At 44.1% G+C, this 27,816-nt stretch overlaps 1 protein-coding gene across 2 annotated transcripts in view; it reads right to left on the reverse strand.

Annotated features, from left to right (window-relative positions):
* LOC144142225 (uncharacterized) overlaps positions 1-27,816 on the reverse strand; it is a 70,657-nt gene that overhangs the window by 35,387 nt on the left and 7,454 nt on the right. The window contains exons 2-5 of one of the 2 annotated variants that reach the window (XM_077673585.1): positions 21,101-21,187; positions 19,213-19,352; positions 19,044-19,135; positions 14,292-14,393 (exon numbers count right to left, since the gene is read on the reverse strand). In XM_077673585.1, the coding sequence (XP_077529711.1) occupies positions 14,292-14,393; positions 19,044-19,135; positions 19,213-19,292 (274 nt within the window). In that variant the 5' untranslated portion in view covers positions 19,293-19,352; positions 21,101-21,187. The remainder of the gene's footprint in view (positions 1-14,291; positions 14,394-19,043; positions 19,136-19,212; positions 19,353-21,100; positions 21,188-27,816) is intronic. The other variant, XM_077673583.1, reaches the window with a different exon arrangement.

Below are 27,816 nucleotides of genomic sequence, written 5' to 3' on the forward strand. Positions count from 1 at the left end.
GTGGTCAGAGGCTGCATGGTCAGGTGACCCAACGGAGCAACGCTTAGAAGACCTGTGCAGCTGCTCTACGCAATAAAGCTTGTTGACTAAGTACTTTTTTGGCGGAGGGGGGAGGATGGTACGTTTGGTGCATCGAAAAAGAAAAAGCATCTCGAGGAAGACGACGAAAGGTCGCCGGGAGAAGCTTGGTCGGCTTGAAAGAAGAAGACAACAAGGATTAGCGGACCCCATTGTAGAAGCCAATAGTTCAAATATAGTCTAATGTAAAATACACCAATTATTCCTGTTTTCATAGTGTTGGACTATATTATCCGACAGGCATGTCGTGAATTACTGCCTTCGGCGTTTTCTTGCGTCGTTGGAGGGTTTCCGGTTTTTCCCCGCATAGCAAGTTCACCTCCAGAAGTTGATGCTTTTATTTTCCCCCGCGTGGCCTGGGGGACCTTCCACGCGCAAAGACAGCATTGCTATGGCGCTTGGGCGACTGGTATAGGTAGGGCGACGGCGATCGGTTGAAACGGACTGGGCCGCGACTGATTTGGGATAGATACTCGTCGATATCGCGTGGTCGTTGGCCAGGGAAAGGCCGAGGGGCGTCGACGGAGAAACCACGGAGTCCGAGCCTCTTGCATGGGCTGGGACGATAGATGTGGTGAGGACGATTATCGGTGGTTTGCCATATGTCCGTCTTCATCGGCGTCTGGCTTTGGGCTGCAGGGGGTCGTGCGGGGGACTGTGGACGGCAGTACAGCGAGGCTTCTTGACGACTGGTGGCAGCAGGGCGGGGCCGACGAACAGCCTCGGAGTACGTCATTGCTTCTGGCTCGCGGGGTGCTTCAGATGGCGTAGAAGTCCCCAGTGCCTGTTCAACAAATTCTCGGATGACGTCAGTCAGGGAAACCACTTGAGATTGCGGCGTCTTTGGAAACATCTTCCTAAGTTCCTCCCTGACCACTGCTAGGATGGTCTCGGGCAATGTATCGAAGCTCACAGTTGCGGCACCGATGGTCTCTGAGAACAGCGCGTTAAGAGGGCAGTCGTACTGACTCGTCCAAATTTCAAGCGTCTTCTCCATCGCGGCAGCTTCCGACGCGAATTCGGCCACCGTTTTAGGTGGGTTGGGGACAAGGCAAGCAAAGAGTTCTTGCTTTACTCCTCGCATAAAAAATCTCAGTTTCTTTTCTTCCGTCATTTCGGGTTCCGCATGGCGAAATAGTCGCTTCATTTCTTCAACAAAGATAACCACTCCTTCGTTGGTGTGTTGCGTTCGAGTTTCAAGCAAAAGCGCAGCTCGCTCTTTTCTCAACACGGTAGTGAAGGTCTTGAGGAACTCGCCTATGAATTGTGTCAAGTTGGTCAAGGTGCTCTCGTGGTTCTCGAACCATGTTCCAGCTGCATCCTCCAAGTAAAAAAAACATGCCGGAAAATTTCTTCATCGTGCCACCTATTGAAGATCCGGATGCGCTTCAGCTTCTCCAACTATTCATTCGGGTCTTCAGCGGGGCCTCCTCGGAATGTTGGCGGTTCACGGGGCTGCTGCAGACGATTGGCGACGTTGTTTCGTGCACCCTCGTGGTGTTTGCAGCGGTCGTTGTCTTAGCTTTTTCTGGCAGGAGGCGGAAATCGGGCGGAAAACCTTGAAGTCAGCGGCTGGCTCTAGTTGGACTGGTCTGGAGACTTCCAGAGGTCGTAGCGAGCATAAAGGGTGTCTACCCAGCCCCTCACCAGATGTCACACGAAGTCAAAGATGATGCAGTTGTCTTCAGAGAAAACAAGTTTTAGATGCGACTGCATCTCATTTACTCGCCTTGTCCCTGCATCCGGCGTCGTCGGGGTTGTCGTCAGCGTCCGCCCCTCCCCCATTCTCCTCGCCGCGCGAGCTGCGCTCTCCACCGCTCAACCCCTCTCCTCTCCGATAGCGAACACTCTCTCGCGAGGGACATTGGATTGGATTCGATTGAATCGGTTTGGATTGGCTTGGCTTGGCTTGGCTTGTATTGGAATGGATTGGGTTGGATTGTATTGGATTTGGATTGAATTGGATTGAGTGGATTGTGTTGCCTCATAGCTGCGGCAGACACACTGGCGCCGCCGCGTCCCCTCACCGTTATGCGCGCTATACAACGCGGTGCCTGCGCCGCTTCGCTCCATCGTTCCAGCGCCGTTCCTCCGCTGTCCAACGCTGCAACGCGAACCCCCTATGCGTCGCATCTACACAGGGATTCCCGTGAGGGGAGGTGGGAGTTTTTATTTGAGCGAACTTGTGCTGCCTTAACCACTCAAAGAATAAACAGGTGGCGAGACAGCAGTGAAGAAAGTGACTATCGTATACGCGAGTGTCGAGAGTTGAATGCCGCGGCGTCTGCTCTACAGGCTTTTATTTTTCGGTGTGAGTGTTTCTGGAACCATCGATTTGCATCCAGAACATAGCAGATCAAAGAACCTATTCTGGGCAAGTGACGTTAGGGCGAAACAGTCTGCTTATCTGAAGGAGATAGCCTGGGCGGCATAAAAATAAATAAATAAAGACGCGCTTGGCTTTGGACACATATAACAGAGCCGGGCGTGGCCGGGCAGTAAAAAAAACAATACATAAACAAACCCACACAAGGTTCGCGGCAGTATATATATATATATATATATATATATATATATATATATATATATATATATATATATATATATATATATATATATATATATAGGAAACAACGGGGCTTTGCAGATCACCGGATAGAAATACTACTTCGGAGAAGGTATTTGCTTCAGACCTCTAACAACGTTTCGACAAGGGAACTTGAATTTTCGAGTCATCAGGGTTTATCTCTAGCTGACTGTTTTATAGAAGGCGATGATTTTGTTGGAGAGAGGGAGGGTGAGGTTGTTAAGGGCGGGGTTGGAAGGAGGAAAACAGAGTGGGTAAACTGTCGGTTGGAAGGAGTGAAATAGAGAGAGAAACGGAGGTACGGGTATTGCGACAGGACTGCGCAAGAGCGAAAGAGGGAAGACTACGAGGGGTCGGGTGAAACAGGGGGTAATAGATTTACATGGGCTGCGGCGGTGCCGGGCGACCTCAGAGGAAGCTTCCGGGAAGCTTGGAGTCAAAAATGACCTCTTGGGGTTGCAATTGCAAGGTTAATGAACTGTGTGTAAGTGAGAATACTCGTAAACAACAGCCCGTATAGTCCAAAAAATTCCATGTGGGGATGCCAGTGTTCGTATACTAATTGAATATGTATCCGCGAGTACAGTCGATGGGGAGCGTTGCGGTAGATTGCAGGACTTCTTTGCTGTTCCATTAGGTTTTCCTTTTTTTGTTATTGCGTGTGTGTGGGTAAAGCAGATAGTAAGACGTAATGCCGAAGGTCAAAGGAGGCGAGTGCGCGAGGTATGTCGAAATTGGGTACGAGCAAGACAGGAGAAAGAAAAAAAAACGAAACAAATTGTATTCAAGTAAGAGCTTTGAAGATGGGCAAGCAGGGTTGTTGCGATTCGAGATGCCAAGTTATTGTAGGAGCATTTTTTTCTGCTGGATTCAAATACCGTAAAGTTTATAGGCTGCCTTTCGAAGCATTGATTCCAGCCGGCGAAAGGGAATTAAATTTATGGATTAGGTACGATTGTCTTTATTTCCGGTCCATTGGAGACTTAAAGTTGGACTGCTGAATATAGAGCTTGACATCATCGAAATTGTGATATGGCTGGTTGAAGTGTTCTCTGACTCCTATGGAGGCACTGTGATGAGTGTCGGCACGTTGTTCATTCAGGCGTAAGTTGATCGGCTGATTCGTTTCTCCAATGTGCTGCTTTTGACAGAATCAGCATTCTAGCATATACACAGTGTTATAAGAATTGCACGTGAACCTGGAATTAGTCATGTGAACGTATGGGCTTGCAGTGCTATTGATAACACAATCCGTCTGAAGATGTTTGTAGGTCTTGCATCTAGGATCGAGGCAGGAGCTGGTGACTGGTTCCTGGGAAGCTCCAATTTTAGCACGCACTGAAGTGTCTTTTAGGTTCATATTTCTTCTGTAGGTAACTGTTGGGGCTTCCGGGAATGTCTTTTTAGGTCGGTCATTACTGGCTAGATTGGGGTATTATTTCCGCAGGATGTTGTTTAAGTTAGGGAGCGCATTTGAGAATTTTGTTTGTAGGGCTTGTGGCCGGGAGCTTTCGTTTCGACGTTGTTGCCTGAGCATTTCGTCCCTTTCTAGCTTGAGTGCTCTTTTGTAGGCCATATCCAGCGAGCTGAACGGGTGATTTCTGCTTGCCCCGGCGGACTTCAGTTCATTAAGTTGTTTTATATAGTCTGTTCTATCACTGCATAATCTTTTCAGTCTGGTAGCCTGTCCCACAAAGATACGTTGTTTGAGGTGTCGTGGGTGATGACTACTGTAGTCTAGGTACTGTTGCCTCTCCGTTGGTTTTTCATAAATCGTAGTTTTCAGGTTACAATTGTGAAGAACAACCGTGGTATTTAGAAAGTTCACTTGTTTATCCGAGTACTGGCGTGAGACATAATGGTCGGGTGCGAAGGATATGAAACGAAACTTTTGAGGGTTGTGCGGCCGTGTTCGTAAATTATGAAGATGTCATCTATGTATCGAAGGTAAACCTTGGGTGTGAGCGGGAAAGTGTTTAAGAAGGAATCTTCAAGTTGTCCCATAAAAATGGTTGCGTAGGTGGGTGGGAAATGAGTGCCTATGCTGGTTCAATAAATTTGCAAGTAGTAAGATGAGTCGACCTCAAAATAGGTAAGAGTTAGAACTAATTTAGGTAAAGTAATGTAGTCATCCACGGCATTTTGGTGTCAGTTTTCTGTTAAGGCCTTTGATGTAGCTTTTATTCCTTCGGTGATGAGAATGTTCATATGGACGGCGGAGACGTCGATCGTGACCAGAAGGGCACCATTGGGTATTTGAACACCATCGTTTATTGCTTCTATTATGCGGAGGATGTGTGGGGTGTCCTGGACAAATGAAAGAAGAGAAGTCGGAATATCTGCCAAATGGTATTCAGAAACACAAAGCTTTCGTAGGGGTGTTGTTGGTAGAAACAATTGGCCTCCCCAGAATATCAGCAGAGAACACTGCTTTTGTGGGAAATTTATCATTATTGGCTAGGAGGTATAAACGTCCTACTTTCTTGTTCGTCATCTCATGAAGTTTAGTTTTGTTGTAGTAATAATTCTCTGGCCAGCAGATCTGTGAGAGTGAGGTGGATCGTTTGACTTTATTCGTTGCTGGGATAATGGTCTAAACGCTGGTAGTGGCCACGGTTGTTAAGCTGCCTATAGGCCTCATTGTTTTTTCCATTGGTAGGATGACAATGCAACCCCCTTTGTCTGCAGGTTTAATGAATAAGTCTGTTCTGGCATCGTGGTTATTTGGAGTGACAGCTTCTGAAGGGGTCATGTTATTGCGTTTATTTGATTTCTTCGTTGCCATTACTATTTTTTATGCTGATTTGATACACAAATCGAGGTCTGGAAATTCCTCGGCATCTGGCGTCAAACAGCTTCGTGCATGGAGCGCGTGGTCATTGTTGTGACTATTGTCTTGCTTATCGGAAAATAATTCGTTTACAGTCATACTGCGGGAAAATTTGGTGGGATACTTGTGTAACTTGTGTTCATTCCCGTGGTTGTAAGGCAGAAAGTAAGGCCTTGTTATAGGATAATTTTTTCGGTTGTCCATAAAGTTTCTGAAATATCTATAACGTTGCTCTTACACGTGACGCGGGAGGTGGTAACAGAATTCTGTTCGAGAACAGGTGTCAGGTTGCTGTTACTCGTACTGTGGGAGCTAGATTCTACATTTGGTTATCAGCGGGAGGGAAAAATTCCGCCCTAGCAGATTCTGATGTGTCTGCGGGAGACTTAATATGATTTAGTGCCTCGTCAGCAGGCTTAGCGAGAATAGAAGGTTGAATGGTGCGATGTGTGTCAGGCAAAAGGAACTGGTCACTTTCAAATTTAACTCCTTGTTTCTTCCAGAGCTTGTGTTACTTACGGCTTTAATGGCATGAAGATCAATTTTGTCGTGCTCAGTGATTAGAAATATTTGAATGTGCTCATTTAAAACAATAGGTTGTTTGTCACGGGGTTCTTTGAGAATTTCTAGGAGGGAAAGCGATGCACGCTTAAAGCGTCCTGCCATTAATCTTCTAGTTAACGCGGGTGAACTCTAAGGGAACAAATAGCTTTAAGGCGGAGACCTTTGGGGATTTTTCTGGTTTGCAGGTCAGAGGAATATGTGTTGAGTTTAAATTTGTAGTGCGTTTATTAGCCGGCCAGTTTTCTAAAACTAAAGAAAGCGCGGGATTTAGGGGCAAGGCATGTGGTCCACTCAGTGCATGTCATTGGCGTTTATTCCTAGCGGACCTACAGGATGATATTTTTTTGTTCGGAGTCTTTTGTTTAGGGGCGTTGTCCACGTTGATGTCTGTTTGGGTGCTTGTTAGCGTTTTAGTGCGTGTTGGTGTCTGCGTGAACACTGTGCGTGATGCCCTTGCTGGGAAACGTTTCGGCATGTCTTCTTCTATTTGGAGGATGCAGCTCGAACTTGGTTCGAGAACAATGAAAGCGCTTTGAATGACTGGACTCTCTTCAAGAGCCAGTTCTTTAAAGCGTTCGCCACCGTCATGCTAAAGGAATGAGCCGCACTTTTGCTAGAAACGCGCACGCAACACCCCAAAGAAGGGGTAGTGATCTTTGTTGAGGAGATGAAGAGGTTGTTTCCGCGTGCGGATCCGGAGATGACAGAAAAAATAAACTAAGGTTTCTCATGCGAGGTGTAAAGCAGGAGCTTTTTGCTTGCCTTGTCCGCAACCCTCCTAATACCGTGACCGAATTCGCGTCTGAGACGGCCGTAATAGAGAAGACGCTTGTAGTTCGTACGAGGCAGTACGATTGCCCGGTCAATGCGCTGGTTTCCTAGACAATCGGTGCCAAGACTACAAGCTGAGACGCACTGCGCAAGCCCATCTAAGCAGTGGTAAGGCAGGAACTTCTGAAGCTTTTTCCGACACGCCACAACATCAAGTGGCCTCCCTGAATGACTTCATCCGCGAAGAAGTTCAACACGCTTTCGGCACTTCTATGCCATACGAGGCACCCCGCGAGCCACAGGCGATGAGCTACTTTGCTGCTGTTCGTCGACCCCGCCCTGCTCCAGCCCGTCTACAAGAAGCTCCTCCGTACCGCCGTACTCTGTACCCCACTGCCTCCGCCTTCCTCCGTACCGTCGTGCACAGCACAAAACCCGACGCCGAGAAAGACCGACGTTGCGAACCACCGATAATCGTACGCTGTGCTACCACTGCGGAGAGGCCGATCACATCTATCGTCGTTGTTCATACAAGAGACTCGGACTGCGTGATTTCTTCGTCGACACACCTCGCCCTCTCCCTGAGCAACGACCACGTGAGATCGACGACTACCTTTCTCAAACCGGCTGTGGCACATCCCGTTTCAACCGTTCGCCGTCGCCCTACCCATACCAATCACCGAGCCGCCGTAGCCATTCTGACTTCTCACGTGGAGGGTCCCCCCTCCCACGCACGGGAAACTAAAAGCAGCAACTTCTGGAGGTGAAGTTGCACAACGGTGAAACAAAGAAAACCCTCCAACGATGCAAGGGCGCGCCAAAGACTGTGATTCACGACATGCAAACATCCCGACGACCCGACGAAACCCTGACGAGACTCCAGAACAAGACGACAGGTACACGGCGCGACGCGTACCCAACATGACAGACACGGCCTCTAAGAAGAAGACGACAACGATAGCGCACAGTGCCCGACCGTCAACACGCACAACCGAGATGCGATGCCCCGACGCACCCGAAACTTGAGGATGGTGGCGTCCGACGTCCACTTGTCCATCGACGGCTTTGGCGTAGTCGCCCTCACCCGCCGCGGTGGCTCAGTGGCTAAGGCGTTGCGCTGCTGAGCACGAGGTCGCGGGTTCGATTTCCGGCCGCGGCGGCCGCTTTTCTGATGGAGGCGAAAAGCAAAAACGCCCGTGTGTACGAGATTTCGGCGCACGATAAAGATCCCCAGGTGGTCAAAATTAACCCGGAGCCCTCCACTACGGCGCGCCTCTTCGCCTGCGTTGCGTCGGCGCGTTAAACCCTACAATCAATCAATCAGCATAGTCGCCCTCATTGACTACTCGGTAATGAGCTGGTCATTTGCATCAAAGCGGACGAAAGTTACGACAAGATGGGACGGTCCACATAGACGCACGGCAGGAGGCCATCTCGTAATGCTAAGTGGAACTTGCACATCACGCGTCACCATAGACGGCACCACTTACCCTGCTAAGTTCGTCATTTTGCCTAGCTGTTCCCGAGAGGCCATCCTTGGAATGAACTTTTTGATGGACAATGGTGCATTATTGATCTAATGGCCAAGTCCATAACTTTTTCCTCCGGTCACTTCATGACGCCGGAACCGAACTCCGAACACCGTGCTGCTGTAAGAATCGCCGATGATCATGTCACCCTGCCACCCCGCGCAAGCTTGATGATCACGGTTTACTTGGAAGATGGTGTTCCTGACGTCGACGCTATCGTAGAGAGTCATCAAAAGTTGCTCCTCGACCGGGGTGTCTACGTCGCAAGAGGCATTGCGTGCTTCAAGCAACACCAATCCCACGTTTTCGTCACTAATTTCAGCGAGGAATACCTGCATTTAAACAGGGCCGCTGCAATTTCGTTCCTCGCAAAAACGCAAGAAACAAGTGATGTGATCACGGTCGCCGACTTTGAACGCTAACCCGAAGATACCTTCAAGCCTCCGAATTCCTTCGACGTTGATGATGATGATGTTTGGAGTTTAATGGCGCAAGGCCGACTAAGGGCAAAGAGCGCCAAACAATAGTGATTACATGAAAGTGGCATGGAAGTAAAAGTAGAACATTTCAGTAAAAATAAACAAAGCAAAACACAACGCAATGAAGATGACTGGTGTAAAGGGCCAGGTTGTCGACATGCATGATAAAAAATGAGATGTAAAAATTTTACGTCGGTAAGAAACTCGAAAACACGTTTGAATGAAAGCATGGCTTCATCTCCGAAGAAGTATGACGGGTGTGGTGGAACATGTCGCGTGTGTAGTTGTGGGAAGTATTTGTGTCTTGTTGTGTCAAGTGCCTTACATTGTATAAGGATGTGGATCACGGATAGGGCCTCTCCGCACCTGCTGCACAGAGGTCTCGGAGACCCCGTGAGAAGGTGTGAGTGCGTTGCATGAGTGTGCCCTATCCGTAATCTGGCCAAGGTGACTTCAGTGCATCTATTGCGTGTGTCGGTGGTGTATGGTCCCAAGTGTGGTTTTATTACGTGTAAATTGTTGTCTGTCTGTTCACTCTAGTGTGTTTGCCATGTTTTGCGAAGTTGTTGTCTGATGTGTGGTTTCACGTCGGTGTAGGGTAATGTGGTTATGTCTACTGCATTCGAGAGTGTAGCAGCAGCAGCCATTCGATCCGCTGCTTCGTTCCCGGTTATACCACAGTGGCCAGGGACCCAGCAAAGGACTAGTTCAAATTTGTGGACATACACAGACATAATACCCTTGACTATTATATTTACAACGGGATTTTTTGAAGACTTTATTGACGACAACGCCCGCACGACACTGAGGGAGTCTGTATATATAATGGATTGTGGGATGTGACTTTGAAGGATATGATTAACAACAAGAAGTACACCATAAGCCTCTGCCGTAAAGATACTTGTATTACTGTTAAGAGTTCTAGTGACATTAAGGCCGGGCCCATGCGCCGCGCAGGACACCGAGGTGGAAGTTTTAGAGGCGTGCGTATAAAATTCAGAACAGTGGTACTTCTGCTGCAAATACAAGAAGTGCTGCAGAATTGCACATGTGGGAGCTCGGTTTTTATCTACATGTGTGAATGTTGTGTCGCATGAGACAGGGCGGAGATGACATGGTGCTATGAAATCTGTTACAGAACTTTGGATGGTATCTAAAAAGGAGACAGCAAGCTCTGACGCTTCCTCTCTAACTCTGTAAGAGAAGGGCGTATAGAACGATGGTCGATTTAAAAGGAGTTCAGTCATGGAGGTATCATGAAAAACTGATTTAAAAGGATGGTGAGGCATGGATGAAATTTTAAAAGCATAAAGGAGGTCCGTGTATGCTCGCTGACGTTGTAGGTTCCATTTGTTACACTCTACGTACAGGCTTTCGACCGGGCTAGTGCGGAAGGCGCCACACGCCAGGCGGAGCCCGAGATGGAGCACTGGGTCCGGCATTTTAAAGGATGTTTTATTGGCTGACCCATAGACAACGCTGCCATAGTCCAATCTTGAACCTATCAATCTGGTAAAAACACGTAACAGAAGTTGTTTGTCAGCACCAAAAGAGATGTGCGAGAAAACCTTGAGGATTTTTATTGCTTTTAAGGATTTATGTTTTAGTTGTTTTATGTGTGGGATGAATCTGAGCTTTTCGTGAAAGATTATACTTAAAAACTTGTGTTCCTTTTTTACAGGAATCGAGACACCGTGGAGTTGAATGTCTGGATCCGGTCGGATGCCACGCCTCTTAGAAAACAAGACACAAGTGCACTTCCCTGGAATAAATTTAAAACCGTTGCTATCTGCCCAACCAGCTAGCTTGTTAACACCAAGCTGGACCTGGCGCTCACAGACAGAGAAGTTACAGGATTTAAAGGAGAGCTGAACGTCGTCTACATAGATTGAACAGCAAATCGACGGTGGCAGCGCCTTCCTAAGTTAATTCATTTTAACAATAAAAAGGGTGCAACTTAAAACTCCACCTTGCGGCACTCCATTTTCATGTACATGAACCCTAAAGAGTGCAGTTCCAACTCGCACACGAAAGGTTCTTTGAGACAAGTAGCTGGCAAGTGTGTTCATAATGTTACCTGCCATGCCGAAGGACTTGAGGTCGCTTAGGATGCCATACCGCCACGCGGTATCGTACGCTTTTTCTAGATCAAAGAATACTGTCATACAGTACTGCTTGTGGAGGAAAGCATCTTTGATATAAGACTCTAACGCAACGAGTTGATCGTTGGTAGATCGCCCCACCCTGAAGCCTGCCTGGCAGCTCTCGAGAAGACCATTGTACTCTAAGAAGTACACAAGTCTCCTGTTTATCATCTTCTCGAAGAGCTTACACAGGCAGCTGGTCAGGGCAATGGGGCGATAACTGGCAGGAGAGGAAGGGTCCTTCCCTTCCTTTAGGAAAGCCACTACTGTGACCTCCCTCCAAGAGCGTGGAATGTGCCCCGAAAGCCATATTTTATTGTATAGGTGTAAGAGTGTTTCAAGAGTGTCTGCGTGTAGGTGCTGTATCATGGTGTATGTAATCTTATCTGCGCCTGGAGCTGAAGGTTTGCACGCGCTCAGGGCAGCCCTCAACTCATAGAGAGTGAATTCAGAGTTGTAAGAAGTTTTTGATTTATCTTTGTCGTGTAAGGGCTTTTTTTCTGCAGATGTTTTGTGTTTCATGAAAGTGTTTGTGTAGTGTCCTGAACTAGACACGTGTTCGAAGTTTTGTGCAAGTGTATTAGCTTGGTCTTCCATTGTGTCCCCTGTTGTGCTAACCAGGGGCAGGCTGTGTGTCTGTTGTCCTTTGAGCTTGCGTATACGTGTCCAGACTTTGTGTGTGTCGGTGTATGAATTAATGGATGTCAAGAAGGTGTGCCAACTCTCTCTTTTTGCCTCACGGCGCACACGTTTTCCAAACGCCTTGGCCCGTTTGAACAAAAAATTCACCCGCATTTCCCCGAAGGGGAGCATGGGGAAGTGCGAATGCACGGGTTCTGCTATGAGGGGGAGTTATGTTGAACTGTGTTGGCATTCGCCCATTAGTTGCATTTAACACCCCCGCGTGATCAAGTGGGGATTCACACACCCCGTTAGTCGTTCTCTGGAAATCTTGGTGAATTAAAGTGTATGTTCGAGGACATCACACACACACGCAAGTAAAGTAAAACGACAGTATACTTTATTCAGCACTTGTTGGTGTTGTCGTTGTAGTTGACGGTCATTATGACAGCCTTGTTGTCACTGAAATGTACGGTCAAGAATTGTTTCAAGACTGCGCGTATCAGACAGTTCCTCGCAAAGGCCAGGTCGATGTAGCTGCCGTTGATGGTGGTGGGAGCCTCTAGCGGTAGGCACGTCATGGAGTGGTTGGCGAGCATGTATTCCATCAACCACTCGCCGCCCTTTCGCACGTCCACGTTAAAGTCTCCAACAACCACGACCGGGTCCGAGGGCTTTACGCGCCTGGCCACACTCTCCATCGCCGCGTCCACGTATTCGACGACGTCGCCGCGCGAGATGTTTGGCGCGAGGTAGAGGGTGACGACCACGATTCCGTCGCCCGAGTACGCGTCGGTGTAGACGGCACTGTACGGCGACTCGTCCCTGACCGGCGAGGTGGACACGGCGTGCGACACGAGGTTCGCGTAGACGTGACCTACGAGGTAGACACCGCAGTACTCGCCCCGACTTCCGCTCCTGGCGAAGCAGCAGTCGTCGATGGGGAAGTGGGAATGCATGGGTGATGCGAAAGAATTCCTCTTGGCCAATCGCCCCAAAACGGGTATGTGCTAAAGAAATTAGGAACTCTTCTTGGCCAATCGCCCTAAGTGGGTATGTGGTGCGGATTGACGAACGGCGGTGGACGCGTGATTCAGGGTCGCTTAAGAAGTGCATTCGCATTTAATAAGGTTACCCGACGTGGGGTACCGACGAAGGATACGCCACGCCTTGATCTGGGCCTCTCGCGCCCGCCTATAGTCTTCATTCCACCACGGCCTCCTGTGCTTGCGCGGGGCACCAGAGGCGTGGGGAATGGACTTTTCGGCGGCGTCGAGGATGTGCGCCGTGAGGAGTTGGGTAGCTTCTTCAACGTGTAGGTGTCCTATGGATGTGTGGTGTAGTTTGGATGTCTCTGTAAATGTATTCCAGTTAGCTCGTGCTTCATTGAACCTATTATGGGAAGATGGACTGCATGGGCCTTTACCTATGTATGTTAGTGAGGTGGGGAAGTGGTCACTGCCATATGGGTCAGTTCCCACTCCCCACTCGACAAGAGGAAAGAGAACTGCGGAGCCAATAGCCAAGTCAAGACATGAGTATGTGTTGTGACCTATGTTATGGTATGCAGGCTGTTTATTGTTGAAAAGGCATGTTCCAGAAGATGTAAGGAATTTCTCTATCAGGCGACCTCGGGCATCCGTGCGAGAAGAGCCCCAAAGAGAGTTGTGAGCAATAAGGTCGCCTGTTAGAATGTATGGTTAGGGCAGCTGGTCAACCAGCGCCTCGAAGTCAGAGCTCGTAAGTGCTACATCAGGAGGAATGTAAATGGAGCATACCGTTATCAGCCTATTAATATTATCGTACGGATTGCTACAGCCTCAAGGACAGTGTTCACAGTGACAGGGTGGCAGGCTAAGGATTCCCGGGCGACAATTGCCACACCTCCTGAAGAGTGTGTGCAGCCAACCCTGTCCTTTCATAATACCATGTACCTATGTACCTATACCGAGTCCCTCGTCCCGTATATTTCTATTCTGCTACATGCATTACGAGGCACTGGCTCCAGCAGTTCGGATATGCCAATTGGTAACCCCGACCTCCGATCATGGTCTACGTGGCGGCCGCTGGGAAAGAAGACGTTCTACGTCTCCCGCGGTAGTCGAGGGGCGGCGCTAGTTGACCGGCCTCAGAGCTCTTGTAAATATAAAACCCCGCTTTAAAGTCGAGAGAGAAGCCGCTGCGGGATAGCGTAATGGCGAACGCACCGCACCGGTTATGCGGAGATTTGGGTTCGAGTCCCGCTCCAGGAAAAACGGCGGATTTTTTCTCGACTTATATTTTCGCTTATTTATCAATGTATCAAAGAAACGTGACAAGCACACGTCATTCGGCCCTATTAAATATTTCGAAAAAGGCCGAATAGCACTGGCAATGACTACTGCAACCTTGATATGTATCTTTACCGAGCCCCTCGTCCCGTATCTTTCTGTTCTGCTATATATATATATATATATATATATATATATATATATATATATATATATATATATATATATATATATATATATATATATATATATATATATATATAGATATATATATAGTAGACATCGAGAGATTTAAATTTATCGATTGCTACTCAAGAACCTAAGTGTTCGTTTGGTAGGGGCGTTCCGAAATTTTTGGGCTGCGCATTGGGAATTTGTGTGTTTTGATGCTAGAAAAGGTAAACAAAAATGTACTTACTTGTGTAAGGGGACATGGGGTTTACTAAAAACACTGCACAAACAGAGGCCACGTCTCGGTACAAAACCTGCTCAGATTGAAACGGCTTGAAGGGATCTTGTTCTGTTTAAAAAAAAAGCACCACGGGTTCTTGCTATTCGCTTAGACTATGCATACGTCTGTTAAATGGTCACACATCCTTGCAAAGATTCCTGGATAACAAAATAATTTTCTGTAATCCAAATGTGGCCATCCTACTTAAGACCACACCCATACAGAACACACCGCGATGCAATATATGCTTAAGTGTAACATAATATTCTGATGGATTGCCAAAGCTCTTCAAGAGTCCACAAGGATACCCGCACGCTTCATGGTTTCTTGTAAGTCCAAGCTTTCGTTTATATGCATAAAGAAGCACTGTTCCATACAGAGTACTCTGAAACACCCATGGGTCACCGAGCCCGCTTTAAACTGATGGCTTCAAAGTGCACTCTTAGAGCTACGTAATTGAATTCACCTCGAGAAACTGACAGCTGCCGCACAAATATATGTTGCGCAATTAGGCTACTAATTGTTTTATTTTATTTACCTCCGTCAGCCAAATGGCATTCAAAGGGGAGTGATCCAGCGGATATTTTTAAAAAGGCGCAATGATTGACAGGTTAATTTACAGGCAGGAACATTCAGCAAAAAGGGCGGCGTTACGAAATTGCCATACAATAAAAGCAGAAGAGGTAATCATTTTTATAACAGGTAGTAGAAGCTTCGGTAACTTTAAATGGTACAAGGACCATACAAGAGTCCGCACACGTAAAAATAAAAACAGGGTAATAATCACGAGCCCCTACACCATAGTAGCGACTTTTACAAGACGTAGTGGCAAGATAGTGGCCTCATATGGGCATTTTCTTGTGTACCCGAACACGCAATGAGCTTTGGCGATACTATACTAGCAGTGTATCTATTCTAGAACTTGAACAATAGGTTAATAAGTACCTCCACCAGCTGTCTGGATGGCTTAGTGTAAACAAACTACAACTAAAAGTCAGTAAAACCAAATACATTGTATTTGCTCCTAATAATAAGCCGCGTTTATATAATTAAACCATTTTGTTTGAGGGCAGAAAAATTGAACAGGTAGGTAGTCAGAAGTTTTTAGGCGTATGGTTTACCGAAGGCTTGACATGGAACACACATATACAAAAAATTAACTATGGAGCTTAGTAGAACGGCGGGGTGTTTATACAAACTCAGCCCAGTTGTACCAAAATGGCTACACACGGAATTGTATAATGCACTATTTTATTCAAAAATGATATATTCTACCATGGTATGAGGTACTACGACACAAACTAATTATCAAAAACTACTGGTAATGCAAAAAAGAGTCCTCCGAGCCTTCGAACAATATCATGGCCTCATCAGGGACTTAAAAACTAAGCCACTTTTCTAAAAATACTCGATGTTAGAAATAACACAACTATATTAGTTTAGGCTTTTACAATGGGTTCAGCAAAATCATCCTAAGAGTTTTCAGAACACACCAGAAAATAAGAATTTTAAATACAACATGCGGCATCTGTACAGGAAAACCCCAACAGTGACGACCAGTTCCGGTAAACAGCACGTCGAGTATCAACACCTGCCTTAATAATTCGTTTACATGGTCCCATAGACACCAGTCAATTCATTCTAAAACCCAAATGAAGTGCATCATTTTATGCCATGACATTGAATATTTATAATAAAGTATGTGCACTTAAAATGCTTTACTGATTAATGTGGAATGTGTGATAAACTGTTATGTGAATGCCTATCTTAAGTTTGTTGTGAAATTCTACTCTGCAATTTTGCGAGATTTTAGAAGTATATGAGTCACCTTTTCTTCTTTTTAAGGGAAATCCAATGTTTTTTAACCTATACTGTGTAATTGTGTGAATTGTTATTGTGTGTTATTGAGTGAAATGCTGCGATATCATATGGTATTATTGTTAATAAGTGCCCTGTATATCCAATGTAGTTAGGTGCAGAGGCCCTTGTCACGCTGCAAAGCCTATAGCCTCTGCTCCCGTCCCTGTAAAGACTCAGGACAAATAAATTCATTTCCTTTCCTTTCCTTTCCTATAGCTAACCTGGGTATTTAAAAAAAGATAGAAAGTGACTATAACACTGGAGTATTTATGCAATGTTCCTTTTTTCAAGCTTCATAATAGTACTTAAGAAGAATGGTTAATATTTGCGACGTGACAGTAGCATTAGTTTGCATTCGTTTATGTGAAGTGTCAATTTCACTTTGAAGTTCCAGCTTGAAATTGCCTGCAGGTCTACTTAGAGTTACACAGTCTAATTACATTTCAGTTCTCTGGGGAAACGGCGAAATCAGAGCAAATTGTTTTAAGCTGATGGTTACTGGCTCCTCAAAACATCAATGCTAATAAAAAGAGTAAAGAAAGTATCTCTTCCTAAGGTACACCAGCGTTTACTAGAAGTTAGACGTTATAGCAATGGACATAAGCGAATTGTGAGCTATTGAAAAAAATAATTTATTTCTAACACTAAATCTGGGTGAATGTTGAGCTTACTTACTGTAAAACGAAGAGAGCTTGGTGCGACTTTCTTAAAAGGGTTAAGACAATCTAACTACACACTTATAAAATTCACAACAACAAATAAGATTGGGGTGAAAAGCATCGCTAACATTAGTAGCTGTCTTTTCCATAAATATATTTTCAAAATCCGTAGTGCATGGGCACAAAAAAAAACAGGACTGAGAAAAATGAAGTAGCTCAAAATATAGGACATGTTACCTACGCTTTCAGCGAACACCAGGTAATAATAACGGGAAATTATTTTTTGATAGCTCTTTTCTTCAGGCAAGTCAAGTTCCATCACCTAAGCAGCTTTACGATTCCCTGGTTACGAAGTAGGACAAAAAACTCTTCAACTACTTTAAATGGCAAAATAGAACCGTAACTTACAGTGGTATTAAGAATTTTTTGTTAGTGTCGAATATTTTCGTAGTATAGATTTTCCGGCAGCTCGCAATAAGAACAATATTATTTTTAATATTTGCACTTACGTCATTTTAAGGAGTTGCCATGGTGATTTGTGTATGCTTAAAAATATTAAAGCTATCAAACGGAAACCAAGCTGTACGGCCCACAAAAACGAACCACAGTGTATTCGGCATTTGTTGCTTTACAGGAAACGCAATTTGATAGTCTTTTGAACGTGCTTCATATTGCATGTTCTCTGTGTTCCCCGGAAACATATGTTGTACCTCCATGTCTATTATTGAGCCATTCTGACCTTTATACACACTCCTCTATTGCCTACCACGGTGGCATAGCAGCATTGGTTAGAATTCTTTTCTTCCTCTGCCTTTTCTGTTCGCAGGTAATGCCCTCCGTTTTCACGATAAAGGGGGAAGGTAGCTGACCCTCATTTGGTCGAGTTTTTTTTTCGCGGGATGCACCTCCACTCAAACGTTTTCGCGCTAATGCTAAAGTGGTGGCTTAGGCAACTACCCCTACACCTAAATTCGGTGCCACAGAATCGAAGAGCACCTCCGCTTTGTCGACGTAACTACGTTCAGTCGCAACCACATAGAAATACTCGACGTCAGTGCATTGTGCCTGTACAAAACGAATAACTCCATTCGGAAAGTTCACGCATAAATTGAAGCTAATCTTCTCCAGCCAGAAACAAGAAAAAACCCACGAATTTTGTTTCCACCAAAACCGAATCACTTTGTTCATAATATTGCGTAACCTCTTAGCAGTACAGCCCCAATTGCAGAGCGCATTAAAAATATACAGGGTGATCAAAGTGAAGTCGACAGGTTTTTTTTTAATTATGGGTTTAATTTTACGTGAGGACCACCTCTACAGTGAGGTTATGCACTCAGGTGGAAATAAAGTGAGGTGCAAATTATTGATGTTGGTGGCTAAATTAACTAAAATTGAATAATTAACTTTTTAATTGCTGCAGTAAGCAGTCATGTTTCTATTCAGCAGTTAGAGACAATCGTGTTTCCATGCTGTTCTATTTGACAGAATTCTTCTAGTGCATTCGTACTCCGAGATATTAAACTGCAAAGTTTAATTGCCGTTCGCATGATTGCGCATGCTACACAGCGACGACCAGCGCAAACCTCCTCCCATTTGTTCTGTATTGATAGTGGTTCCGAGTACTGCAGATTGCGATAACGCCAGCCAAGACTGAAAGGGGGCTTGTTATCAGTTTTGTTTATGCCTCCACCCCATTGTCCAACTAAACAACGTACACAGCAGGCTTGTCATAAAAGGGTGGAGCTTCACGCTTATCTTCACTGTGTTGCCTGCGTAATCATGCGAACGAAAATTAAACCTCTAAGTACGATATTTAAGAGTACGGATACGCTAGAGGATTTCTGCCAAATAAAACAGCGTGGAAGCACGATACCTCTAACTTTTCAATACAAACATGCGTGCTTACTGTAGCACTTGAAAAGTTATTAATCAATTTTAGTTAATTAAGCCCCCGACATCATTTGTTACCACTTCATTTTGTGTCTCTCTTGGCGCATAACGTTACTGTAGCGGCGGTGTTCACGTACATCTAAGCGTCTAATTTTAAAAATACCTCTCCGCCTAACTTTCATCACCCTGTATATTAGTGAAAGCAGAAAATTCTGCTTCTGTTGCGGAAGCAGGAACGTTTTCCTTTGCAAGGTGAATGATGTACACAAAAGTATTAACAAAATGTATAAAATGAACCCTCGTACATCACCTGCAAAACCAACCATCATTATTGTGCCACCCGGTTCCCGTTGCCAGTCAACAATTTTCCCCAGCAATTCTTCAATAGTTTTGTTTCGTATCCTTGAAAGAATATAAAGAAATGTTAGAGAAGGCACTGACTAGTTTTGTTATTGAAAGCATACCGTTGCAACACTTACTTGTACGGATAGACCAGAAACATTCTTTTAAACCAAATGTGGCTGGAATTCCAATGGTGAACCAGATCTACTTGACACATTACCCGGGGTCCTTTGGTTGTTCGATTGTACACCCAAATGGCCTCATATGTAAAGTAGAACTGAAAAAGATCGGGGATTGCGATTTTATAAAAATTCTAATTTTAGAACCTTGCCAAACATCTGAACTTGAGAAGCAACTTGTATGTTATAACCCACATGCTTGGCATGATGTTTTTATACGCCTCGTACATTTTACCCCAAAAGAACACAGAGCTTAGGAAGTAGGTCGAAAGAATAAACTTAAATTTGTACTGCTTGCTACTTATAAATTTCTGGTGTGGGCTTCTGTGTAAAAAAGTAATTTTTATTTAAATGTTTAGATAAATTTTAAGTGTGATTTTGAAATCACTTGACGCAACTGTATGTTTTCTATCCAACTTTTTTCGGTGCGCGTATTAGCTTTCTAAGACCGGCATATCGTATACGACGCTTGCAATTTTCTGGCATAAATACGTGCAAGATTTATTGTTTCGATCGCACTAAATTCGAATACTACACTTGGTAAATGTACAAAAAAGAGGTAAATCTGTAAACTTCAGGGCAAATTAGTGCACAATAGGAGAGCATTTGCTTAAATATATCTCGGCCAATAACTATAATGGAGTGCATATCCATTTTTAGGAAAGCAAATACTTACTAGATATATAACTGAGAACGGTAACCTCTGCGGACACAGCCTTTCCCATTATCATTACCTGTACGTTTTTTTCCAACCCTGATTATCTCAATTGGTTGTATGAACGTAATATTTCGAGTACAACCGTTCGGTACAGCAAGCTCGCAATGTACTGTGTTTGTATAAACATTGCACTGTAATTTATGTATGTATCCTATATTGTAAATATTCCAGTTTTTTGTCGGTTGCAATGGCTGCCAAGTATAATAACAAGGTATATATTTACGTGTGGTACCCGGGTGTTTATTTATTTCTAAGCGGTTAAGAGGTAATATTCGCTCGCTACATATTTCAGCTTGTTATTCTTGAACATGTTTCTGCCTGGTTCAGAGTACAACAAGGAAACGTTTTTGTATTGGTACAATCAGCCTAAAGAATCGCAAAAGGTATTTATAACTACGACGCACATGTTTAGCTCAACTTCAGGCGATAAAATGATTCATGTTGTGCCAGTAGTAGAGCATTCTAGTAGAGTGGTGGAAACATCCGTCAAACTGGCTATATGGTTAGACGGGCTAGGAGCGACTTCGGCTTTGAAGGCCGGTGATCCGGGTGGCCAGATTTTCAAGAAAAGAAAATACACTATCCAGGTTCAATAGCCTGTTGACGAGATATTCAGAAATTTGAAAGCTTGGGCGTGATATATATTCTGCATTGCAGCAGCCGCAGAGAAGGCATCGGATTGAAAAAAAGGGGCGACGAAATGATAACTCCATAAATGGACTCCACCAAACCTGCTGTGATTCGCAAATATCTTTCATATGCGTAACCGAAACCTGGATAACCCAAAATCAGGACAGAAAACTCATCAACAAGCTACGCTTACCAATCACTAAGGTTGTGCCGTTTTATTTATTCTTTATACGAATAATCGGGGAATTTGGCAACCAGATAACCCTTATTCGCTTGCCAACTAATTGCCTGTTATTTTAGTTACGCCTGCTCTCATTTCAGGACACAAAGGTTCGTACATTATTCCACCTTTTTCTTTGTTTTAAATAGCCAAATCCGTCTTACAAGGCTACTTGTTCACAATTGCAAGACCGCGAACACGCGATTATTGTTTGTAATGGCTCATTTTAGGCACCATACTTTCAGGTCACAATAGTCATCTTTCAGTGGCCCACTTACAATTCTTCACGCCATGTTCTATCCTTTATTGCATAGTAACTCGTAGGCAAGCCAAAGAGGCTCAGTGTATTGAGGTTATGGTGTCACCTGGGTGAGAGAAAATGCAGGTGTTTATAAAAAAAGGCATAAATTTTACGTTGGCAGAAGCCCGGAAGAGAGGCAAGTCTGTTGTTTCTTACGTATAAAAGATGTTGCAAGGTGTACAAAGTGTAGCTATACAGTTCAACGCTAGAATATTTTTAGCGCTCCCGTGAGAGTTAGAAGCATTTTCTCGCAGTAAAAAGAACCAAGCAAATATTAAAGCTCGCGTCTCAATAAGTACGCGGCGTACAATACGCTTCCCTTTTATGCCATGTGCGAAGAGTTGGTCCGAAATCTGCCTCTGATTTTTTACAGCTAGGTAGGCCTGCGTGAGTGGCGTAAAAAATTGAAAGAATTAGGTGGGGGGCTTTGTGAAGAGGAAAAACCCGCCTAAGCGATGTTCCTACCGGATGTAGGTAGTATTAGGCAAAGGTTTGCCCTAAAATAACAATGTGTGTAGCTGTAGAAGCTAATGTTGGCAACATGTTTTCCTATTTTATTTGTAGTTTTCCTAAAGTACGAACCCAGAACTGTTATTTCCACCGTTTTGCAGTTGTAGAGCGTTGAGGTTGCCTGATATTTATTCCGAACAAGGGGTTAACGACACGGCCACCGAATACGAATATTACACCCGTTCACCACATAACAGGCTCGCGCTCACTTGAACTGCTTCTTGAGCACGGCCCCTTGATATGTGGAACGTCAAAGGGGCAGGAGGAGACACGATCGCCGTAGACATGCTTACAACTAGCTGGTGTAGGCATGCCTACGTGCCTTCAACATTCCAGGACTGTTCATCACCTGTTGGGTCAGTTACGTGGGCCGAAAAACGCCCATAGTTAAGGTTTCCGTGACTTGAAGTACTGGTTAAAGCAGTCGGGGAATGTCGCCGCATTGAACCTTTGGAAACAGGAGCGCAAGCTGTCATGCATGTTTACTTTGATGCTGAGGACTGTACGCAGATGTGGTTCAAGAACTAAGAAGACATAATCTTGTCATGAGAAGAGATCTGCCGTCAATAAATGTTGACTTCTCTAAACAGGGATCGCAGAAAAGTGTGAACTCTGTACTCCAAAGCAGAAAAAAATTGCCGCAAAAAGATTGATACTACCTATGCCGAGGACACGCAGGTCGCTTTAAACGTGCTTATTCTACCGTACCTTTACGGAAGGCTAAGCCTCACCTGTTGCGCAGAGTAAAGAACAAAATCTCTTCCGGACAGGTACAAAGTCCCCCCAATGGCAGTTCGAGAATTTTTAAATGAGGCTACGGCAAGGGAGATTCATGCTTAAGAAAAGAATCACGATCACCACCCTTCAAAAGCCCATGTGTGCAAGTGAAGCCCAGACGGAAAGTAGTAGGCTCGGCGAACTCGTGAGACCACCATTCCTAGAACACCTCCGCGGACAACAATGGGAGACCGCACCACCAGCATTAGCATCCATCGCACGTATCTCTTACAGAAAAGGTGAGCTTGGCATAGGAGGACCAAAACTTTTTATTTGTAAGGGGCACTTTTGACTGCCATTAGCTTCAAGCGCTTTCCACAGGGATTATTCATTTATCTTCATCCAGCTGTGCACCTTAAAAATTCAAGTTCATTTTTCATGACTCACAGCCGGGGATACATGCGGTAATGGTATAATGGCGTGGCAATTACCCGTGGCAATGGTGTGCGAAGGGTGGTTACAAAGGCCGTTCTTATAATCGTTTTTGAACAGTAAGAAGCATTACAAAAAACAGCATTAACTCAAGCGTGCGTCTCACAAACGATGTAAAAAAGCCCTCTCCGCTCCTGAGGCCATGTGGCTTATAATCTACCATTCAGAAACTATCATCTACCATCTACCACGTGGTCTATCCTCTACTAGAGGTGGTGTACAATCTTCCTGTGTTGTGTCACAGGTGGTATGTTTGATAAATTGTACGGGCACAGCAATTGCCTGTGCAAAACGAGTACTTTTCGCACAAAGTTTGCATGCCGTCACGTCCTTGCAATAATGTTTTAAGGCATGGATACTCCAAAAGAAGCGCTGTGATAAATTTACACGTAAGGTAATTGAAGGCTGTGTATTTGTCGAACCAAAGATATTACTGGGTTTTTGTTTTCGTGTGCTGTTTCCAAGATCTGTCGTATCTCGTCGACGTTGGAATCCATTGCAGTATTGGTTAGAGCAGGAATAGGTCTACTTCAGCTTTCTCTTTATTCCTGTACTTTGTTCATCTTGCAGGACAAGCGCAATTACTGTTTTTTATGTATATGAAAATTTGTTGCAAATCGCCGTTTTGTTTTTTCACCCCCATGACCTGGTTATTCGTCTTTTCGTTGGAGGTTGTCACCATGACCCGTGTGCGTAGTTCGAAGCATTCGGTTTTCGAAGCATTTTCATGACCTCAACGAACCTTCTAGTTTTCGGCATCTCACTTATAGTTATTATAAAGGCTTAGTTATAAAGGCATCTTTTATGCACATGAATAAATGTGATCACGTTGTTTAGGCACTTGAAGCACTGTTCTTGTCTATGCCTAGTGTGAAAAAATGCGCGGTACCCTTTGGAGAATGAAAGCAGGCTGCGGAGAGAATGCAAAGAGTAGTATACGAACTCACCAAAGTGCCTACACTTTCCTCCCGAAAACATTAGATTCTGAGAAAAATGCCACTATTCACAAACCACGCTGATACATTTCTTTTTACCACATACCCTTCAGGATATTTCGCTTAACCTAGCGTGCAAAAAGCCAAGCAAGGGTTCATGATTATTCTGAACAGGTAGTGAAGGCAAATAAATTCTTCAATGTAAATCAAGTAACCACTGCTATGGTTTGCCTTAACGAAAAAGTTGCAGTGCTAAGATCAGGGTAAAGCAACAATGTGTGTTTAAGATACGAGCCTGAGCCCCGAACTAAAGATATTGGGATAAAGTCAAGGACATCAGAGTAACTTTATAAGGTATTGCTACGGGAAATAAATAATTTACGATTGTGGACGGAAACCTTCTTTTTAAATTATATTCCAAGCGAGTTAGAGAAACGTTAGTAATTTCGGCAAGAGGAGGTCGCAATAACCAATAGGTTGCAATTTCCGGGGTTTATAAGCCAAGTGATATCGCTTCAGTAAAGTAGCGAAATCAGCGAGTTGGTGCAAGTTGATATCGTGCAAAACTGAGAGCACCCATGAACGAAAGAAAGAAAACGCACAAGCTCGTGTATTTTTATATCTTGTGACCCTGTGTGTTTGCGCTGTTGCATTAGCACGTGACGGAACCATATTGATTGCAGTCTTCCACCAACCGGGAATAAAGTTTCAAGGAAAACCACAATTCTATAGCAGCAGCCAAATAGAGCTCCGTTTATTATATAGCTCGTGTATTGTGGTGGATGTTAATGTGCTAGGCAAGATTAGACCCAATGATCTTAAGATGGTGAGGGGAAGGTTAAGACTGGACCTCAAAAAAAAAGAAAGAAAGCTTTTGAAAAATAGGAACCCCAGCCCTTTGTAACAGACACTAAGCGTGTGTTTAAAATAACCCTTGTCAACAGACGTCTGCTGTTATCCAGATATACAAAAGATGTTGTAAACACGTTACAAGAAAAACGTGCAATATAAACCGCAGGAAACAGTAGGTGTAGGAGCAGTAGAATGTCAAAAAGAACGAGTTGATATATGAAACAAGAGCAAAATGTGTGAAAAACAAAGTTGACGAGTATGAAGGTTGGAATCGAATTTGCGGAATCACGAAAACTGATTGCCCAAGCAGTACTTACTGCTTTTTTTAGTTAACCATCTCATTGATAATGCAAACTCCTAAGACAGAAGGAAGTTTAAAAACCACAAAAAAGCTTCCCTTTGGCATAACATGCAATCTAAGCACTGGCAGACGTACGAGGAAACACTACCCAAAACGAGGATGACGCAATGAAAGTGTCAGATCAAATTAGACAATCCTCGACTCTGGCGACCTTAGGCCAGGGCACAGAACTTGCACATGAATGCTTAGATTTAGAAGACGAGCAAATAAGAAATCAGTATTTATTCAGGACACCCACAGGCCCATAGAAGGACATAGCGTAAGGGGGAGCACATAGTTTGTAGTCAAAACGCAGAAAAAAAAAAAGGTTTGAAGAAGGAAAAACATAGGTCACGAAGATGAACTCAAGTTAACAAAAATGGTAATATAGCTAATGCAAGTAGGTATATATACAATCAAAAGTAGATGCATGCATTGAAGACACAGCCAACATGAGCACTTCGGAGATAATGAATATCGCCAAAAGACAAAAACATAACAAATAAAAAGTACACACAAATTGAAGTTCAGTGAAAACATTATGGTGCGTAATGATCAGATACCTGGCGTCGAAAGGTTTTGTGGAATGAAACAGATGCAATAACGTCGGCGAAATTATTCCAAAGCATATAGCACGTGGGAGGGCAGATAAATTAAAGGCATGCGTGGTACCATAAATGCGTTAGACACTGAACTGGTTCTACAGCCTACGTGATGTGGTAAATGGGTATCGAAGAATAAACTCAGACGATCTCAAGGAGTAAATATATATATAAAATAGGCATAAAAGTGCTAAGGAGCGACGTGTGTGTAATGGTTGAAGGGAGCATTCAAGTTTACTCTTTGTGATGCTAGCGTACGGGTTGTATTAGATGATATGAAATGAGTAGCCCGATTCTGAGTCCACTCAATCTTTTCAATTAGACAGTTTTAATGGGGAGACGACATAAAAGACGCAAATTATAGCTGTAAAAGTAAGAATGTTAGAAAAGCTAGTTTATGAACACTAGACGGGGAATTCCCCAAGTTGCGTCGTAGATAACTAAGTTATCAAGAAGACTTTGCGCATATGGTAGATATGTGGTCCGACGAAGACAAATTCGAAGTGAGATTGATGCCAGGATATTTGTACGATGAAGTCTACTTTAGCAAAGTATTCTTTATGTATACGGAAAATCAGAGTTTATAAGTTTACGGCTAAAATTCATCAACTTACATTTATGTAAATTTAGTGTCATGAGGCAGGTGTGACACCAGATGGAAATCAGATTAAGATCATTTTGAAAGGCTAGATGACCGTCAAAATTAATTATTTTACGGTATATAACGCAATCATCAGCAAAGAGGCGAACGCATCATGTTAAATTTGTACCCAAGTCGTTGACGTACACTAAAAAGAGTAAGGGGTGTAAAACACTGACTTGAGGTACACCAGAAGTCACGTGCGAAAGAGTGGAAGAAAAATTGTTGGCTACAGTGAACAGCTGACAATATGTAATAAAATGGCGAAGCAATAACAACGTTAGTGAATCTAGCATTGTCATGGGTTCGCAACTTTATTACATTCCGTCAGCAGTTCACTGCAGCCAACAATTTTTTTCTACTCCTTCGGACGTGACTTCTGGCTTACCTCAAGGCAGCGTTTTATGCCCCTTACTCTTTTTAATTTACATCAATGACTTGGGTACAAATTTAACTTCGTGAGTTGGGCTCTTTGCTGAAAACACTCAAAGGCATAAAGAATAGGAACAAAATGCCCGTGATGAAGGCAACACCATGTATTATTTTGATGAGGGCCGAGACCTAATGCTGGAAAGCATAACTCAGAGTCCTAAAGGTACCCAATCACTAGTGATGGTTACAACTATGCTGCCTAACATGGTACAAATGAATCGCATACGAGCCAACCTATATTTTGTCAAGTGAGGGAAAATCTGGGTTTGACTGAAGTACTTAAGCAATAAATTACAATTCATAAATCATACAAGAGAAAAAGTGCGAATTAACGAGGTTTACTGAAAAGACAGGACAACGACAGGCGTTTTATTTGATTGACAACGCTGTGAAGAAGGGTACAATAAAATACCAGGAAATAGGCATCATGCAAAATCTCCTGCCCTCGGGAGCCGTGTTGAAGGGTTGAACCGGAAAGCAGAGCCGCTAACTGGAGAAAGTGATCTGGCGTGTGCTGTCGTCCAGGATGCTCACGTGCACTTTTGTATTCAATGTTACACACACTGGTGGAGAAAGGAAAGGAAAAGGAGAAAGGAAAGAAGTTGGAGAAGTCAAAGTATTATTTGCCGCAAGGGCCGTGAAGGCTGCTACCTTTTCTTGAATGCGCGTAGCATGCGCTGCGAATCGTATCTGGTTGACCATCGTTCAAGGTACTATAAAAATAATTTATATTCGTGTGAATTCAAACATGTTACAAAAGACCAACTGCTCGTTTCAAATCTGCAAGTTTCTCCGAGCTAATACAGCGCTGATTGTGGTTACTACTTCGGTATTCCGCAGGAAAGAGAAAGAGGCTCTAAAACAACTTGAAGCGAGCAATAAATTGAATGATAGCGTACATGTCCCTAATACACCAGGTTAGAGTTCGTTATTGCTCGGTAGGTGTTTAAAATATTTCATCGTTTCATAAGCGAGATATAAAGTGATGTTTGAACGGGTAGGCTGCAACCGTTGTGTTGACAAACAGGCTTAGGACTTTGCTAACAAACTTTGCTACAATTAGGCGCCTGATATTGTTTGTGTGCCAAAAAATACTCTTTTACGTGCCACGACGAATAAAAGTTCCCGCAGCAGGTATCCTCGCAACCTAAACACTCTCTTTTCACACCAATT

Source organism: Haemaphysalis longicornis, unplaced genomic scaffold (genome assembly GCF_048455015.1).
Source record: "Haemaphysalis longicornis isolate Haplotype H1 unplaced genomic scaffold, Haemaphysalis longicornis Haplotype H1 scaffold_6, whole genome shotgun sequence".
Classification (NCBI taxonomy): Eukaryota; Metazoa; Arthropoda; class Arachnida; order Ixodida; family Ixodidae; genus Haemaphysalis; species Haemaphysalis longicornis.